This window comes from Manihot esculenta, chromosome 4 (genome assembly GCF_001659605.2).
Source record: "Manihot esculenta cultivar AM560-2 chromosome 4, M.esculenta_v8, whole genome shotgun sequence".
NCBI lineage: Eukaryota > Viridiplantae > Streptophyta > Magnoliopsida > Malpighiales > Euphorbiaceae > Manihot > Manihot esculenta.
Window position 1 is genome coordinate 34691618 of NC_035164.2, and position 17096 is coordinate 34708713.

The window sequence follows — 17096 nt, forward strand, 5'->3', positions numbered from 1 at the left end:
TTATCAAGTGTGATATAATTTTTTTAAACTCTTAAGAGTTGAGCCTTCTGTTGCGGCTAGTCTGTTACTATATTCCTTATAAAGTATTCTTTTGATTTGTATTGTGAAACTTTAAATTCAAGTCGTAATTCAGTTTATAAAAAATTATATTTAAAATTCAAAATATATAATTAATTAATAATAAATCTTCTAAGATATTCCAAGGATTATATGATGATTAATATTATCCCATGATTAATATTCTCCCATCAAAATAAACTGATCAGGGATTTTGTAAAATAATGTAAGTAATAATAGAAGATAAATCTTTTTGGTCTATCAATTTAGTGGGTACCTATATATATGTGACTTTAAAAATCTCATATTATTTCTAAGGCGTAAGAAACAGATCCAACTCTCAAATTTAGCAAGGGAAGGTAACATTTCCATTTTTTTAACAGGAACGAAAAGATTGAGAAAAGTTAAAAGTCCTTGGGAAACGTTGTCTTTGTTATTTCATGGCAGGCTACGATTTTAGGGTGTTAGGTGCATTATTTTTCAGAGTTAGAGCAGTCATCTGTGTTTGAGCATTCACTGTCTATTGTCTCCGTTTTTAGTTATTGGTGCAATTCATGTATTTCTATGCAATAATTCACACATCCTTACAAAATATGCCTACTCACGTTTCCATGCTCTACTCTTAGAAACCTATTCTTTTATTTTGCATAGATGTGATTGGGTGTTCACAGTCTAGTTCCCCATCCCAAGGCTAAAGCTAGGACATATGAATGAGTTTTAGCTCCTATTTGACCTAATTTTGATTTTAATTCTAATTCCACCTAATTTTACTTATTTATTTTTTTGTTTAAAAGGATTTTTCAAAATTGAAATAGTTGCTTTAAAAGTGTTAAAATTTTATTTCCATTTATACAAGTTGTTTTTTATAACGGTAAAAATAGTTGAATGTTATTTAATCAAAGATTAAATTAGACAGAGTCTGGCAAGTGATGAAGGAAAATTTATCCAAATATTTATTAGAAAAAATTTAAAAAAAAGGAAATTATTGAGGAATATGACAAAAAAGAAAGCCCATTGGATTCAAGAACTCAAAGCAGGGCCCAATCTAGAGCTGGATTGAGCCCAAAAGTGCGATAGAAGAAATGAAATGTTTCGGATTTACGTATCTTGTTTGGCAAGTGGAGCTCCGGAAAAAAGCACATGAAAAGCCGAAGCAAACGTACCTATTATCTTCTCTTGTCTCTCAAGGATCCAGCTGTTGGATCGAACGAAAGATGTTCCTCACTAGGTAAATCTTGTATTACCCTTGCAAGAATGCTGCAACTTGAGTTCCTGAATGCTTTGTATGTCTCTTTTTTTCTTTTGGATTTTGATTTGTGTGTGTGATTATGGAGGACCGAGGAGTGAACACTTTCTCACCTGAGGGAAGTGGGGCATTCGATCCATATGGTCGTATGAGCACTTCTGTAGCAACTGAGGAAGACTAGGCAGGGAAAGATGGTTAGTCTGTTGATTGATTAGTTGGAATTTGGAAGTTGTTACAGAACTAGCTAATGATAGTTCAGTTAGAATGTATCTAAATCGATTGAGTTGTGGTTCAATTCCATTTGAAATTCAATTGTTTGTTATGATATAACTTAGAATGTAACATTCAATTGAATTTCAATTATTTTTGTTATCATTTCCTAAACCACCTTTAAGAGTTAATAAAAAAGAAATTACTTTATCAAAAAATTTTAGACTTGATAAATTTATAACCATTAACAAAAACATAAACTAATTAAAAATATATTAATAAATTTAAAATAATTTTTTATGACTTGAAAATTTATATAATAAAATAAATAGTCTTACTGAGAAGAGAAAATAAGTTTAGATTTTTTTTAAAAAAAAATAAATTATATAATTGTCTATATAGTAATATTGAATAAATAGAAAATTATTTTATAGTTTTCATGTTTTATAATTAATAAAGTTTAATTAAATATAAAAAAATAAATTATTTAATATAGACATTTTAGTCTGTAAATTTTTTAGAAATTTATTTCAAATGTATAAAATATAAAATTCAATTGAATATCATAAAAATTTAAGAATTGAAATTGAACAGAACATACTGTAGAGAATAGTAGGATTACAATCTTGGCTTATCCTCTCATGTTCTTACTCTATTCCTCTCTCTCCTTTCTAATCTCTTCCTCTGTTGTTTTCTTCCCACTTTCCTTCTTACCAAACAGGAGTTAAGACCTGTAAATCCCAAGGACTCAACTTATGGGTTGCATGCATTCAGAAATGTCCAATAAAGTAGCAATCCGTTATATTTATTGCTAATGGATGCTTCTATTTAAACAACTTATCAAAACGCTTTCGATTTGGTACATGTACTGCTTGGAAACTGATACGCGTCATAGTTGTGGAGTGCAACTTGTTACAGCCATTATTTCCTCGCAATTCTCTCAGGAGCCCACTAGCGTGGAGAAAGTTATGGAAATTGATGAGCATATTGGATGTGCCATGAGTGGATATGCAGATGCTCATGCACGTGTTGAAACTCAGGTGCTATTTTCGTAATTGCTCTTCCAATTCCTTGTACAGATATAGCTCCTTTACTCATTCTTTTAATTAATACTTCAGAACCATAGATTCGCTTTTGGTGAGCCCATGACAGTGGAGTCTGCAACCCAAGCAATCTGTGATCTGGCACTACGATTTGGTGAAGGCGATGAGGAATCCATGGTACAGTACAGCATTTTCAATCATTTGGGGAAAAAATTCTAATAATTTGATTATGCCTGTTTTCATTTCTTTGTGAAATGCATATAAAACAATGAGCATTGTTCATTCAATAACCTTCAATTGCTTTCTACCATTTCATTAAGTAACCTTCATTTAGAAATTCATAAAATCTAGTTTCTATACTTCTTTTCTGTGCAAATAAAATGTGTTTATAACAGATTTCCAAGTGGTCGTCTGCTATTAAACCCAGGATATAAATAGTTTAACACCTATCATAGCTGGTCATGATAAGAATGGTCCTATCCTGAGTGCTAAGCTGTTTAAGTATTTTTTTGCTTTCCAATGATGAAATACTCCCACCTCTATAAAAGTAATAAGTCGAAGTTGTACATACATGATCCCAAAGGACTATTTTTTAGTCTGGGTATGTTAGGGAAATTATGTTCCTTGTATCCTTTCGGGTGTGCAGCAGCAGCCTTTCTGAACGTATGCGAATTTAATAACTATCCAGAGATGGTGCAACTATATTATTACGTACAAAGTTAATACTCATAGAAGCTACTAGAATCAACCCTGTGGAAATGCATTGATCATGCTATGACATGTTACAGTACATGTTAGTGGGCTTAAAAAATATTGTACATGAACAGGTATTATACATGTTAGTGGGCTTAACATGCTATGACATGTTACAGTACATGTTAGCTGCTCCTGCTCTAATGTGACTCTTCTTCCTTAATCTCCCTCCCTTCTTTCCCCCCTCTCTTATGTTCGCAAAACACTGCATTACTTGGTAGCTCCATGAGTAGTTCAAAATGAATGTCACATTTCAATGTGGTCGTCTGTGCTAAATATAATAGTTTGCCATCTGTGCTAATATTAGACGTCGGTGAGCCTTTTCCGCCATCTATCTAACATGTTTGATTTGAATTTCTGATGTCATGACATGACTTGCTAATTTATGCAGGACATCACTCTTCAAGAGGGCGAGACAATTGCACTTTCCATTATGAAGCAAGTTATGGAAGAAAAGGTAAGGGTTTGTACTGTTTACCTGCTTTGGATCCTAACATTTGTGCATGCGTATTTATATCATTTAATGCTTTAAATCATTTATTCCTTTAGCATCACAGATGGATATGTACTTCTACATTTAATTTTCGCCAACCAAATTGTGCCATTGATTTCAGGTGACTCCCAACAATGTCGACATTGCAAGAGTCGCTCCAACATATCATTTGTATACCCCTGCAGAGGTGGAGTCTGTCATTAGTCGCCTATAATAAGGAATCACCATGTCTTGAAATTTCCTTCGACATGACTTGTATTCCATCAAGGTCACTTGACACCGACTAAATTAGCTTTAAAAATATCTTTCACCAGTTCTGATGGAGACTCGATCAACTGAAAGTCATAAGAGTTCAAGGACCTTCAATAGCCTGAGAAGCTACTAACGCGACCCACTTACCCTCACAAAGGGAATGCGTCTACAGAACATCCCAGCTGTGCATTATTTGGAGGAACATATAAATGATGTTTCTCTGAAACTAAATAAAACCCACTGTAAAAAGAATTGTTATTATTATCTTTTGGAGAAATTACTTCTTACTCTTTAAAATTTGGTTCTGTCAAATTGAGGTCTCTCCATCTATATAATTTGTCAAGTATATGGTGGATAAAATATGGTAGAAGAAGAGAGATTGTACTTTAATTGCAAAATTACTCTCTTCCTTGATGTCACTTCTCTCTCATTCTCATTCTTCACCATCAGTCTTATGGGTACTATCCCATTTTGCCCTCACGAGTTTGTACAGATCGATCTACAAACCTCTTTCTTCCTTTCTTGGATCTATAAATTCTCTCCTATTCTTTGTCCAGATTGATCTGCATACAATTGCAAATTTCATGCCCATTGACTGTAACGAAACTCGAAGTTCTCATCATGGATTCAACCTCATCCATTGGATACAATAAAGCTCAGGTTTCATCATCGATTCAATCTTATCTCTATCGATACCTATCCCTAGGTCATCCATCAACTACAGCCTAGCTCACCTTCCAACACTGCTTCCTCTCTCTCGTATGTCTTTGAGTGGAGTTACGAGAAAATAGGGAAGTGAAATTTGGTCTTCGTTTGGCAATAGGGTCATCAGCAGGAGATGATAGTCGCTCACAATCCCTCGGTTTCAAATCAAGAATGTTATAAAAATTTAATTAAATCTTTTTTCAAAAATAAAAAATTTAAAATTTGAAAAATTTGAAAAATTTTAGAAAATGGGAGAGCAAATAGTGGCTACGGGCGAAATGACCCATGTTTGAGGAAGAATAAAGGAGATAACTCGTTTGATGAAATATTGAAGGCAAGGCAATGCTGGAAACGTTTAAGGAATTTTCCAAGATAATCAAGGGTAATATAGTCCTTTCATTATTTCATTAACGACAATTTCAATAAATCAGAAATAGAATAATACAGTGACTAATTGTGCTAGGTCTCAACGATTAAAAGTAATTTTTCTTCCTTTTCTTTATTGATAGAACACTGATTTGACCTTTGATATCATGTTAAAGCAAAAGCAAAAGCAAAATGCCACTATTTCTTTCAGACTGATCAAAATTCACCTAGGTGATGCCCACCTACGTGTTTCTAAAATGTTCGACTACATTTTATTCTGCAACTTTCCTCAACGCTAAGAAAGCAAAGCTCCCTCAATCACGAAATTCATTCGTGAAACTTTTGTGGAACTCCGTCAGGCGGGAGACAACGGCTGGAATCTTATCCTCCTGAGGCAGTATGGTGCACCTAAAATGCCAAGTGCCCGGAACCTTTTTCACGAATACAAAAAGAAACAGTCAAGAGTCTAAAATGCGAGGGAGTTGGTTAGCATGACAGAATCACTTTCACTCAGAAATTTTAACAGAAACTTGGGGAAAGAAGCATCAACTTCTCAAGCATTAATAAAAGCTTTTCAATCATCCATGTTTTATTGGGGTGGAGTTGCTGGTATTTAGATATATTAGCATCACTGCGAATATTAGAATCAGAAAGCAAAATCCAACAAGAGAATCTTGCATTATTTAAACAAATGTAAATAAATAAAACTCACCTGTCTAAAGCCAGAACCAGGAACAACAACTACTCCAGTGGCATTGAGGAGACGCTGACAATAAAATGCATCCGGGGCCTTTTTTGCAGCTTCTGCAGCTTTAATTGCCTTCTGAGGCAGGCGGATACAGGGGAAAAGATACATTGCTCCCTCTGCCTTGTTGCATGTTACACCCTCCAAACTGTTGAACGCTTGTTCCAATGTCTGCCATTAATTAGTTAACAAAGAATTACCAATAGCATCACATGAAAATCACGGAGAGACAAAGGATTATCAATAGCATCACATGAAAATCACGGAGAGAGTCTGCACACTTAACAGTGATCCATTTAACTGCAGAATTCAGTATGCACACTAATCCTATTACTTTCTTTTTGCATTTCCTTTCCCTAATACCTTAAATCAGACAATAAGTTGACTTCACTGAACTGACCTTTGCACGCCTTGCAAGGGATGATAAAATTCCATCTTTTTCAGCAGAATATGATTCATAAGATCCATCACCAACCTGCATACATGCATCTAATTTCATCAGTTGCAATAGTAAACCAGCAAAATAGGGGATTTTCTATCTCTTTAGTAACACCAAAATCAGATACAAAATGAAGCTTACTAAACTGAATTTGGACACTGAGTAAAATAAAATTAAAGGAGGAAAAGAAAAGTGACCTTTGGTGGATTCATGACAAGACTAGCAAGAATTTGACCAGAAATATTGGAACAAAGATTCACTGATGCCACTTTGTATATTTGCTCCCTTACTTCAGGACTAAACCCAGTGACCTCCATGTAACCTCCTCTCTTTCCACACTCCCCATAGTACCCTGAAAACATACAAAATTATAAAATAAAATGGCTTTCAACATCAAATTCAGAAAATTGCATAATATTCCTTATCATCTTGATATAATTCATTTAACTACTTCACCTTTAGAGACCGACTGAAAAGATACTAGACAAATATCCTCTTCACCATACCCCATAGACCGTGATATCTTTTTAAACGAGTGGAACTTCTTCTCAGGAACATATACATTTTGTTGATAAACCTGGCATGGAATTCATTAAGATTTTTCAAGCCAGATTTATTTTGGTAAAGAGACCAAGAATGTCAGGCTTATCCAAGTTACTAACTACATGCGTCCACCCCACCTCATCTGCCAAAAGAACAAGACCTTCTTGCTTGCAGAACTCTACAATTGCTCGCTGGTTTTCCTCTGCAAGAACCTGCCAACAAATCAATTATTTAGCAAAGACTGTAATCAGTTATCTCCATCATGTGATACAAAAGTAAGTTGCTTACCTGCCCTGTTGGGTTGCCTGGATTTATAACAACCAATGCTCTGACAGTGATACCCTTAGACTTTGCATCTTCTAATTGCTTCTTCAGCTCAGAAATTTCCAATCCCCATCCAGTTGCTTCATCAAGATAGTATGGAACCTGCAGAAACCAGAGAGTTTGACTTCAAATGCTAAATCAAAAAACAACTTAAACTTTGTGTCAAATGTCTAATTTTTTTCCTCTTCTTCTATTAGGTGAACTAATTTTGACTACTCCACTAGTAACTATTGAAGCTACTTGCTATTTACAGCCAGCAAACATTCAACATAGGAGAGTGAGGCAAATAATCAAGTTCGCATATGATGCTTCGACGTACCAGACTGCCACCATGGAGAGCAATTGATGCAGAATACAAGGGGTACTGAGGAATGGGGCAGAGTAATCCATCCTTTTCTGAACTTATTAGTAACTGCATCATCATATGGACCTGGTAAAAGGCATAATACTCAGTTAACTAAATGCTTTGGATATGTTTATGTGCTTGGTAGGCGCATTTACAATTATACTTGATCACATGTATATAAGCATGGTCATGATGCTAAAATTTAATCAAATATATGTGAGTTTGACTGTTACCGCTGGACTTGCACCATCCGTCAAGAAAATGTCATTTGGATTAGCAGGAAAACCATCACGAGCTTCAATACCAGCAGCAATTGTATCACGTAATCCTTTTATACCCTGATGTGGGAAGAAAAATGAGGATATTTTGTATTATTACAACAGCCACTGCATTTGAATACAAATATAAAGTTCATGGATGTGGATGATGTGATCATAACCTGACTGTGACTGTAAGCACCAGTTGCTTTTCCAGGAATTTGATCAAGAATCTGCCGAGCTCGTTGTATAGCATCAGCACTGTCAAAAGTTATAAGGTTAGTTAAACAAATCATTCTGAAAGCATGCCTTAAAGATCACAATATTCATTTTGACCAGATTCTGCAGAAGAAATAAGGATAGTTAGGTAAAAGATTCGTTCAATTGTAGTAAAATCTGTTCAAAGAGAAAAATATGAAGTAAATTAACTTAGGAAAGGGCTAAAGGTAATTCATATATTCAAAAGTAGTCTTTTGGACTCTTTAACACTCCAGTTTCAATTTTAGTATAGAGTTGGAAAGGACGCAATAGTTTAACCATGGAAGGCTGAACATATCCTGAAGCTGGAAATAAGGGTCATAATACTCAAATTTTTTGCTCATTAAGCAAAAAGAAGTACAATATGTTGTCTGCTATATTGGAATGGCAACAAGCAAATAGAGAAGTTCAATAAACCAAATCATGAAAATCAAATACCTGAACAAACCCTGTATTTCCTTTTTGTCCAGAATAGCAGGATGGTCACATAATGCAAGAACCTAAGGAAGAAATATGTATGCGTGAGAATTGGTTCAGTAAAATACAGAATTCATTGCATTCCTTTATGAGGTTGTTGCAAACTAACCTCTCGAAAGAATGTTATTGGCCGCTGGCCAAGAGACTGAGGATTTCCAATGTTGCAGTAAAGTATCTGCAATATGATGATAAAAAACCATTGTCAGAGCACTGAATGTGCTAAAGAGAACATCCAGTTAAAAGCAAACATGTATATGGAAAGTCCCTCATTTGTTTCTTTACGAGTTCGTCATTCCCATTCCGCATAATTATATAACAAGCTAATCAACCAGCCATACAAATGAAAATCCAGACAGAGTTTAGTAATCCAAAAACAAGTAACAGACCTCGTCAAATGGCAGAGAACCTGGCTTAGCCTTTAACTCATCTTGTAACCGCTGTATCAAAAATATAGAGATTCCATCACACTCTCAGGTGCATATAATTTCTTTTACAGAACAACAAGGAAGAATAATATTAAAACTTCAAACAAGTTTGAATCTAACGTGCATTGATATACTGCAAAAACTATACCTGTGCAATGGTGACAATCTCACCACGGACAGCATATTCACATTGCAAAACCTGGAAATACAAAATATGGTAATAAAGAAATGGAAATGAAAAAATGAGAACAGGAAAAAGGGCCACCAAAAGCCGTACATTTACCAAGCAAAAACTTGATCACTAAATTACAGAATAAGGAGAAAACTCATTCTTTTGACCATATGCTAAATCGCATTCTATCGAACAGGATGCGAATCTAAAAAAAAAACTCTTTTGTTTGAGAAATAAAAGTGCACTTCTGACTGAAACTCCAACTTCAACTGGATGAGCATAAACGTTCAAATCAGCACAAGCATTTTCTGTGCGCGCGTGCGTGTGTGTATATATAGGTAGATAGAAAACCACAAATGAATGGATAAATCCAAAAGGGAGACAAAAAGAAGAATACCCAATAGCGAGAAATAAATTGAAAAAAAAAATTGCAAAAAGATACAATACAACTAAATCCATTTCCAGAGAATAAACAATAATAAAAGGCGAAGAAACAAATAAAAACAAAGCAAATTGAACATATAAAGCTCAACAAATGAATCCGAATCAAAAGAGCAAGAAAAGAAAAAAAAGCACCTTAGGATTAAGGGTATCACGAGAGACGGTAGGAGCCATGGATGAAGCGGAAGCAGAAGGGAAATGAAGAAGACAAGAAAGGAGAATGAGAAGGGGAAAGAGGACGCAGCAAAGCTTGGTTTTGATAATGATATTGATAGGAACGGTTGAGGAAGGCTTCTTATCTCTGCCAATCACGAATTTTCACATCGCCTGTATGTATACATGTGTTGATTGTTGAGTATACATATGAGAGATTTTGACGTGTGTTTTTTTTTTAAAAAAAAAAAAAAGAAAGAAATTTAAAGACAGTGTTTTCGGGAAAGTCGTAACCAACTTTGGAAGAGATGAAAGGGTAGTTTTTTAACAATTTCTTTATGGATTATCGTGTACAAATTCCAATTTGCCCTGTTTCAAAGAAAAAAAAATCCAATTTGCGAGGTGCCCACAGACTCTAGATCCACTTTCCTGCATGCCTTTCAAATCTGGCGTGCTCCTTTTTTTTTCGAAAACTATTATTTAATTTTATTAAAATATAAAAATAAAAAAAATATTATTTAAAATTAATAAATTTTCCTTTGTACTTGAGCCTTAGACCTATTTTTAATTAATAAAAATCTTTATCTTTTAATAAAAAAAATAACAAATATGTTTTCCAAAGAAAATAATCTTAGATTTAAAAATAATAATAATAATAAAAGAAAATACGAATTAACAGCCCAATTTTTGTTATAACTTACAGACATTATTAATAAATATGAGAAACTGACTCCATGCATACCCTAAAAAGAACAAAAATCTACTAGATTGCACATTGATTTATTTTTACTTTTTTTTCTTTTAATAATTCCATTTATGATAAGTTGATGTTAAGAAAGCTTTTCAGATGCTTTCAAAAAAAAAAAAAAGAAAGCTTTTCTGATTAAAAATAATAGTAAAAAAATATTTTTATATAATTTTTTTTTTCAGGAGGTAAAACAAGCTTGCCCTTGTCAACAGAGTTAAAATAAATAATAAATAAAATAAAATAAAAAACTTGCCTCTGACAACACATATGCTAGTGAAAATAAAAATCCAGCTAAATAAAACAACGATGTAAACTCCGCTGATTGTTTTTTAAACCCGGCCCATATAACAACCCGAAGTAAAACCCAGTTGCTGCAGCTCTAGCGCTGCTTCTCCTGCACTTGGTTTCGCCGGTCGCCTGAATTCAAAACAAGCCGCAGAGGCAAATGAGCATCCTCGCTATAGTAGCCCTTAAAGCATAAAACATCCACTGAAAAACCAGAGGAAGAGAGATATAAAGAGAACTCAAGCATCGTAGCCACCAAAAGGAGAAGAAAAAAGATATGCAACCATCAGGAAAAACTCTAGGTAAACACCCAAGGCCAAGGAAACCTCAATCAGCTCAGACTTGAAAACGAAGGTGGCGGAGGGGTGCTCTTTGGCGACCCACGCTTTTTGAGGCATCCTCTGCGAGCTCCCTCTCAACCAAACTTTGCCTGAAAATAGGTAGCAGAATAAAGCACAGTAGCCGATTGCAGCGTCTCAAACACCTTCCCTTGCTTTAGAGAGCGTTGCATGGCAGAGTTCCTCAGCAAAAAGCCTTCAGAGTCAATGAGGTCACTAGGTGAAAGGAGAGACTCCAGAGATGACATACAAGAATCATTTTCCAATTTCTCAAGCTTTCCAAATAGATAGATCGCGTACTGAAATAGGGACAGGGGAAGGTAAAGCATCATCATCAAACGCAAGCTTTTAGACATCAGATAACTCATTGCAGCTTCACCTACAAAAGAGGAAAACAACACAGCAACCAAGCAAAGAAAAAAAAGAAAAAAGAAAAAGGACAGGGAGAGGGAAGATGGCGGTTAGAAGGAGATCTCAAATAGTTTTCATAGTCGTAACGTAACTACAATACTAATAAATTAAATTCCATTAATTAAATTTTAAATATTTTATATAATTTATTGAATTATTGTAAATTGGATGATGATTAATAATTTAGAAATCTTCCCATATGCTTTTATTGATTAATCAAGAAAGCATACATATATATAAGGCCTCATACAAAGACTCACCAATGAAGCAAGAACTAGCTACAACAAATACAAGGGGTTAATCAAGCAATAACACATTAATTTTTCTTTCAAAATCTTACAAACCAAGAGAAAATGGGAAGGTAGTGGAAGTCAACCAAGTGTGACCAGCAATGAACTCACTAGGAGTGAACCCTTGAGCCTCACTTGCATTAGTAATCACTTTGTAACCCTCCCAGTTAACTCGGTCAGATGTTCCAGAACCAGCTCCACTGTTCTCATACTCTCCATAAAACAATGTGCTCAGTGCAAAATCCCCATTCCACTCGTGCCATCCTGCAGGATCTATCACATCACTGATCACAGATTGCATTATTACAGTTCTTGAATACTCTTTCCAGGGCCTGCCGAGATAAGTTGGGAAGCTACTCTGAACAGGCAGCAGATCAGAAGTGGCTCCAATTCTACTCTTTTGAATAACAATGCCAGTGTTCTGATTTGGGTCGATTCTGCCTTGTGCTGTGACCATGTTTTTCTGGCCTGAATTGGGTTTACGTGCATGGATGTCGCAGTCTTGGAAAACTACTGCTGAATTGCCGAAAATGAAATCAACTGTGCCTGCAATTAAGCAGTTGATGAAGAATTGGCGATTGGAGTGGACATAGAGGGTGTCTTGGTAAGCTAGCATGTCGCATTCGTAGAAAGCTGCGAGATCAGCCCCAACCCTTAGTGCCACTGCTTGGTGCTTGGAAGGACCCGCTGTGTTTTGGAAGGTCACCCCCTTGGCTAGGAATCCTTGGCCCACTACAGCTGCAACCACATGATGAGATTCATGTTAATGAATAACCATATACCTGCCAATTAATTATCAATTAAATTTCAAACAGTTTGTTGGTTCATTAAGGAAACCAAATCATTTGTGGAAAAAAAAACAAGAGAGAGACTCCAATTAATCTGAAGTTGTGGACAGCTCTGTCTCCTCACTCAAACATAGAAAATTAGGAATAGGACCATCATATCAGTTGAAGAAATTTCGGCGAAAATTCGTATTTATGTAAAAATTGGCCTGACGTACCAGTCTATACTCATCACCGCTGGGCTGTAAACCACCATATGCATAGAATGTAAGGACAAATACGACACCCACACACATTAAATAGTTTTGAACTTTTCCAAGTATTAAGTCATCCTTTTTATTATTTTCCAGATTCCTCAAGCAAATTTAATTTTACTCTACCCACTATTTTTTTTTTAACAATACTAATTCAAAAAAACTTATGCAATAATAATATCATAAATAATTATCTTGTGCAATAACTTTTATTCATAATGGGTAAAAGACAAATGAGCACAGAAAGAGATAGAATTAGTATTTGATGGTGAAGTTAAATTAATTCAAATTTTGCTAATCATTTTGGAATATATGTGAAATGGTCAATGAAACTGGGATGTGTCAGGAAGGTAATATTCAATTCTTCCTAGCTAGCTACTTCTTGCTTCAATTATGATGTGTTACCTACCACTGAAACCAGGAATCGATTTCAGTTGTTTACTAGTGTTTGTTTTTGAAAATTTTATACTGATTATCAACTCCAAAACTTCACATGTCCCCATCAATAATTAAACAAGCACCCACAATCCGCGCCCAATGCAGTCCATCTTGTCTGGCTATCTACTGTCTACACTAATTAATGATCTATAATTTCTAAAAGATAATTTAAAATTTGATAGAACTTATAATCTAAAATTGGTGGATGAGTGAATAGAATCAATGGCAGGGCATGGGGCTTACCAACTGTGGCAGATTTGAAGGTTGTGCTTCCATCAACCACGTTTCTGCTTGCTGTAATAATAGTTGTGTTTCTTCCATCTCCCAAAAACATTATGTTTGTCTTGCTTTTTGGGACTTCCACATTTTCCCTGTAAACGCCTGCCTTTATTCTAATAATGTACCTCTTGCTGCTTTTCTTAGGAGCAGCAGCTACTGCATCTGATACTGTCTCATAGTCCCCACTTCCATCAGCTGCCACCACCGCATCTGGGGTCACCGACGATGTCTGCAACAGCCGCCTGTCCGCCACTGACATCCACTCTGGCCACCGCTCACTTTCTTCATCTTTCTCCTCCTTTAGCTTCCTGTTTGTAGTGGCTGCTGCCGCTTTGGCTATGTCTGTATCTGTCATGTTCTTGATCATTGCCAGTGCATTACTGCACATTCGCTCAACATGAACTTGGCCAGCCAACAGAGCTTCTCTCACTTTCTTATCGGCTTTCTCATAAGAGAACCCATCCAAGCAAGTTTCTTGATTGGTCATCGCAGCGCTCATTAGAGTCTTGAGATCATCTGCGTGTTGAGTTAAAGATTTCTTGCTGGGATACTCCTTTAGATCCACCAAGGCCTTGTGCAGCTCATCGAGAGTCTCATCTATAGTCTCCAAACAATCATGGAGAGCAGTCTTTTCTCTCTTGGTGAGTTTCCTTGTGGCTAAGAGCTTCTTCACGGTGAAGTAATTGTGTTCGACGGCGGTAGTTGTGAGGTTCAAGGACACTTCAATAACATCTTTTTGGCTAGCCAAATTGCTGGTGGCTCCACGGACAGAAGCTACAGCTGAGAAGCACAGATCAGGGAATCTTGTGCTGCTGCACGAGGATTTGAGGATGGCATGAGATGTTGAATTCTCACCATTATCATGCGAGTTTATGCCAGTGACAATGGCAATCATAGCGGCAACTAGAAGCAGAAAAGCAAAGAGAGCAAGGAATAGCTTCTTGTGTTTCATGGAGAAGGAAATGAGATTCCTCCTGGTTTCTGGCATTCCATTCAAGCTTTCTTTATCTTGGGTCATTTTGTATGGAGGATTTTGTGCAGGAAGAAAGGAAAGAACAGAGCAGACAGACAGAGAAGCATTGGACTCTTGTGCTTATAAAGACATCAATGGAGCAATGGCTTTGTCTTCGCTATTTTGTCTTTTTGTTTATTCTTTTTATTTTTTGAATTCTCGTGATCATAACGTCTTTATGAAATTATTGACGCTTCCGAATAAATTATTTTTATTTCAAACTCACATGGGTTCCAACATCTTTATTTGAAAAAAAGAAATCGTGAGTGAATGATGTATTAATTCTGTTTGTACGTCATCAGATACAATATTTTTCCTCAGATAATAGAAAAAAAAATACTTTATAAAAACTTCTTATATAAATAAGTTTAAATACTTCTAATAAAAGGTTTACTTAATTAATTAAGAAAAATAAATTTTTTTCTATATTTAATTCAAACAACATTAGTTGGGTTAGTTTGCTTCAATATGTAAACTAATCAGCACTAAGAGACTTAGTTTACAGATAAATATATTTAAACAAATTTGAAAAGTCTCAATTTTATTTTCTCAATTCTCATTTTACAAATAAATAAATATATATATATATAAACTAAATTATTTTAAAATTTTAAAATTAATGAATATTTTGAAATTAATAAAAAATTTTAAAAGAACAGTTATCATGGGAAGGTAGTTTATATTGACTATATTTTATAGTTGAAAAGAGTGTATTATTTTATTCTTTTGTTTCTTTTTATGAACTGTATTGATTTGCATCTTTATTTATTTATTTTGGTTCAAAAGATGCAAATCTCATAATTTTTTTAAATCTTATACCTAAATAAGGTATAATGCCAAAGAGAAGGAATAAGGGAAGAAAAATAACAATATTGAAATATTCCTTATTTTCCTTTATTTTGTGTTAAGGATGTGAGAAAAGTAAAAGGAATAATATTTTCCTTGTACTTATTTCTATTTTCTTTTTAATTAGTGAAATTTATATTTATTTTTATTTTCTTTACTCTTTTTTTCTTCTTACTTCCATATTAATTTTTTTTTTGTCTTTTTATCTTTCTTACCTACCTGTTATTTTCTTTCCCTTCTTTATTTTGCACTCCACCAAAGGAAAAAAATTAGCATTTATGCCATGCAAAATTATTGCATGGATTTAGCTTTCTTTATATAAATCGTTATGCAAAATACTGATAAACTTTAATTTAATAATGTTAAATTATTTAGAATTATGAAGTTTTATTTTATGTTATATTGAAGTTTGATTAATTTCTTTAGACTTTATCTGTAATTTTGATATGAATTTTATTTTTATAACTTAATTAATAAATGGACAAGTAAACCTTTTTATTTTTCAAAGTAATTGGAAAGGTGACTGCTTTTGTTTTTCCTTCTCTCCTCTTCTCTCCGCATTCAGAGGTTGTACAGTACAGTACAATCTGGCAAGCATGTTATTGTCTATTTCAATAATTATTAATTAGAATAAAGGTTTCCTCACTTTATACTGTTAATTTAATTAATTATGAATATAATGAGAGAGCCACATAAATATTTTACTCATCGTTTTTGTTTAAGATTGTAGCCGAAAGGTTAACGAAAAAGATATTTTTAAATTATTAACATTAAAAAAATAATTTAAAAAGAATATCTTAAAAAATTATTATTTTATTATTTTAAATATTTTAAATTATAATTCGTATGGTGGACATACTGCTAATTTTTTTAATGATTTAATTTTAAAATATTAAATTATAATTAAAAAATATAGAATAACAAAATCAAAATATAATTTTTTTTTTTGTCATTAATATTATTGAATAGAGAATGATACTTGCAGAGCAGCCCATACGGTCCGACCGGTGCATTGTTTCTTGGAAATAGTCAAATTAACAATTCCACATTTAATTTAAGATAATATTATTAATTATAAAATAGAATCTGTTAATATTTTACAGCTGTATATTAAAAATTATTAATTATAAAATAGAATCACTTATAATACAATCTTATAAAATTAAATATATTAAAACACTGCATAGGAATAGGATTCCCTATATATGAATTTGATGAAAATTTTTAGTGAATTATCCATTATACTTGTTAGGTTTTAAAATAAATTTTATTATTTGAGAATATTAGAATAATTTAATATTAACTATCGTAGTGTGTTAAAGAATTTGATATTTATTTAATTAAATTTAATGTGAAGGAATTATTATTATTGGAGAATAGGTCCATTGATATCCAACACTTTTTGACGACAACACACATATGATGTTAGTGTGACAATTCTACGTTGGGTGGAGCTGGAGCTGGAGCTGGACATCAATACCTTTATCCATGATTTGCGGTAGCCTACCTATTATCTGACTAAATCAAACAAAAATAACAACATTTTCATTTTAATCTGCTTTAATTTAAATTTAACTATCATTCTCACCTACCAAAATTATTATACATCAATTTCATCTCTATTAATATACATTTTTATTAAATATATTTTAATTCTGAATTAAAATTTTTTATGATTTAATTTATTTTTTTTTCTTTTAATACA

At 33.7% G+C, this 17096-nt stretch overlaps 3 protein-coding genes across 6 annotated transcripts; 1 reads left to right on the plus strand and 2 right to left on the minus strand.

Moving 5' to 3' along the window:
* Window positions 1–1180: 1180 nt before the first annotated feature.
* On the plus strand, window positions 1181–5146 carry LOC110613507 (proteasome subunit alpha type-5). Of its 4 annotated transcripts, none has more exons than XM_021754670.2 (5): window positions 1181–1285; window positions 2235–2553; window positions 2632–2733; window positions 3701–3766; window positions 3924–5146. In XM_021754670.2, the coding sequence occupies exons 2-5, from the start codon at window positions 2332–2334 to the stop codon at window positions 4014–4016; spliced, it is 483 nt and encodes a 160-aa protein (XP_021610362.1). In that variant the 5' UTR covers window positions 1181–1285; window positions 2235–2331; the 3' UTR covers window positions 4017–5146. The 4 variants fall into 4 exon arrangements, with proteins under 4 accessions (XP_021610362.1, XP_021610361.2, XP_043812075.1 ...); XM_021754669.2 differs by having other exon boundaries at window positions 2409–2553; XM_043956140.1 differs by having other exon boundaries at window positions 2458–2553.
* An 88-nt stretch (window positions 5147–5234) lies between these two features.
* On the minus strand, window positions 5235–9924 carry LOC110613506 (alanine aminotransferase 1, mitochondrial). Its single transcript, XM_021754668.2, has 15 exons — window positions 9688–9924; window positions 9088–9138; window positions 8901–8951; window positions 8624–8689; window positions 8476–8537; window positions 7962–8040; window positions 7756–7860; window positions 7496–7606; window positions 7141–7278; window positions 6990–7064; window positions 6766–6886; window positions 6507–6661; window positions 6271–6345; window positions 5838–6041; window positions 5235–5556 (listed from the first exon to the last, which is right to left on the minus strand). Exons 1-15 carry the CDS (start codon window positions 9724–9726, stop codon window positions 5440–5442), a joined length of 1449 nt encoding a protein of 482 aa, XP_021610360.1. The 5' UTR covers window positions 9727–9924; the 3' UTR covers window positions 5235–5439.
* Window positions 9925–11662: 1738 nt separating this feature from the next.
* LOC110613505 (pectinesterase) lies at window positions 11663–14621 on the minus strand. Its single transcript, XM_021754667.2, has 2 exons — window positions 13498–14621; window positions 11663–12515 (listed from the first exon to the last, which is right to left on the minus strand). Exons 1-2 carry the CDS (start codon window positions 14549–14551, stop codon window positions 11824–11826), a joined length of 1746 nt encoding a protein of 581 aa, XP_021610359.1. The 5' UTR covers window positions 14552–14621; the 3' UTR covers window positions 11663–11823.
* Between the last annotated feature and the right edge of the window lie 2475 nt (window positions 14622–17096).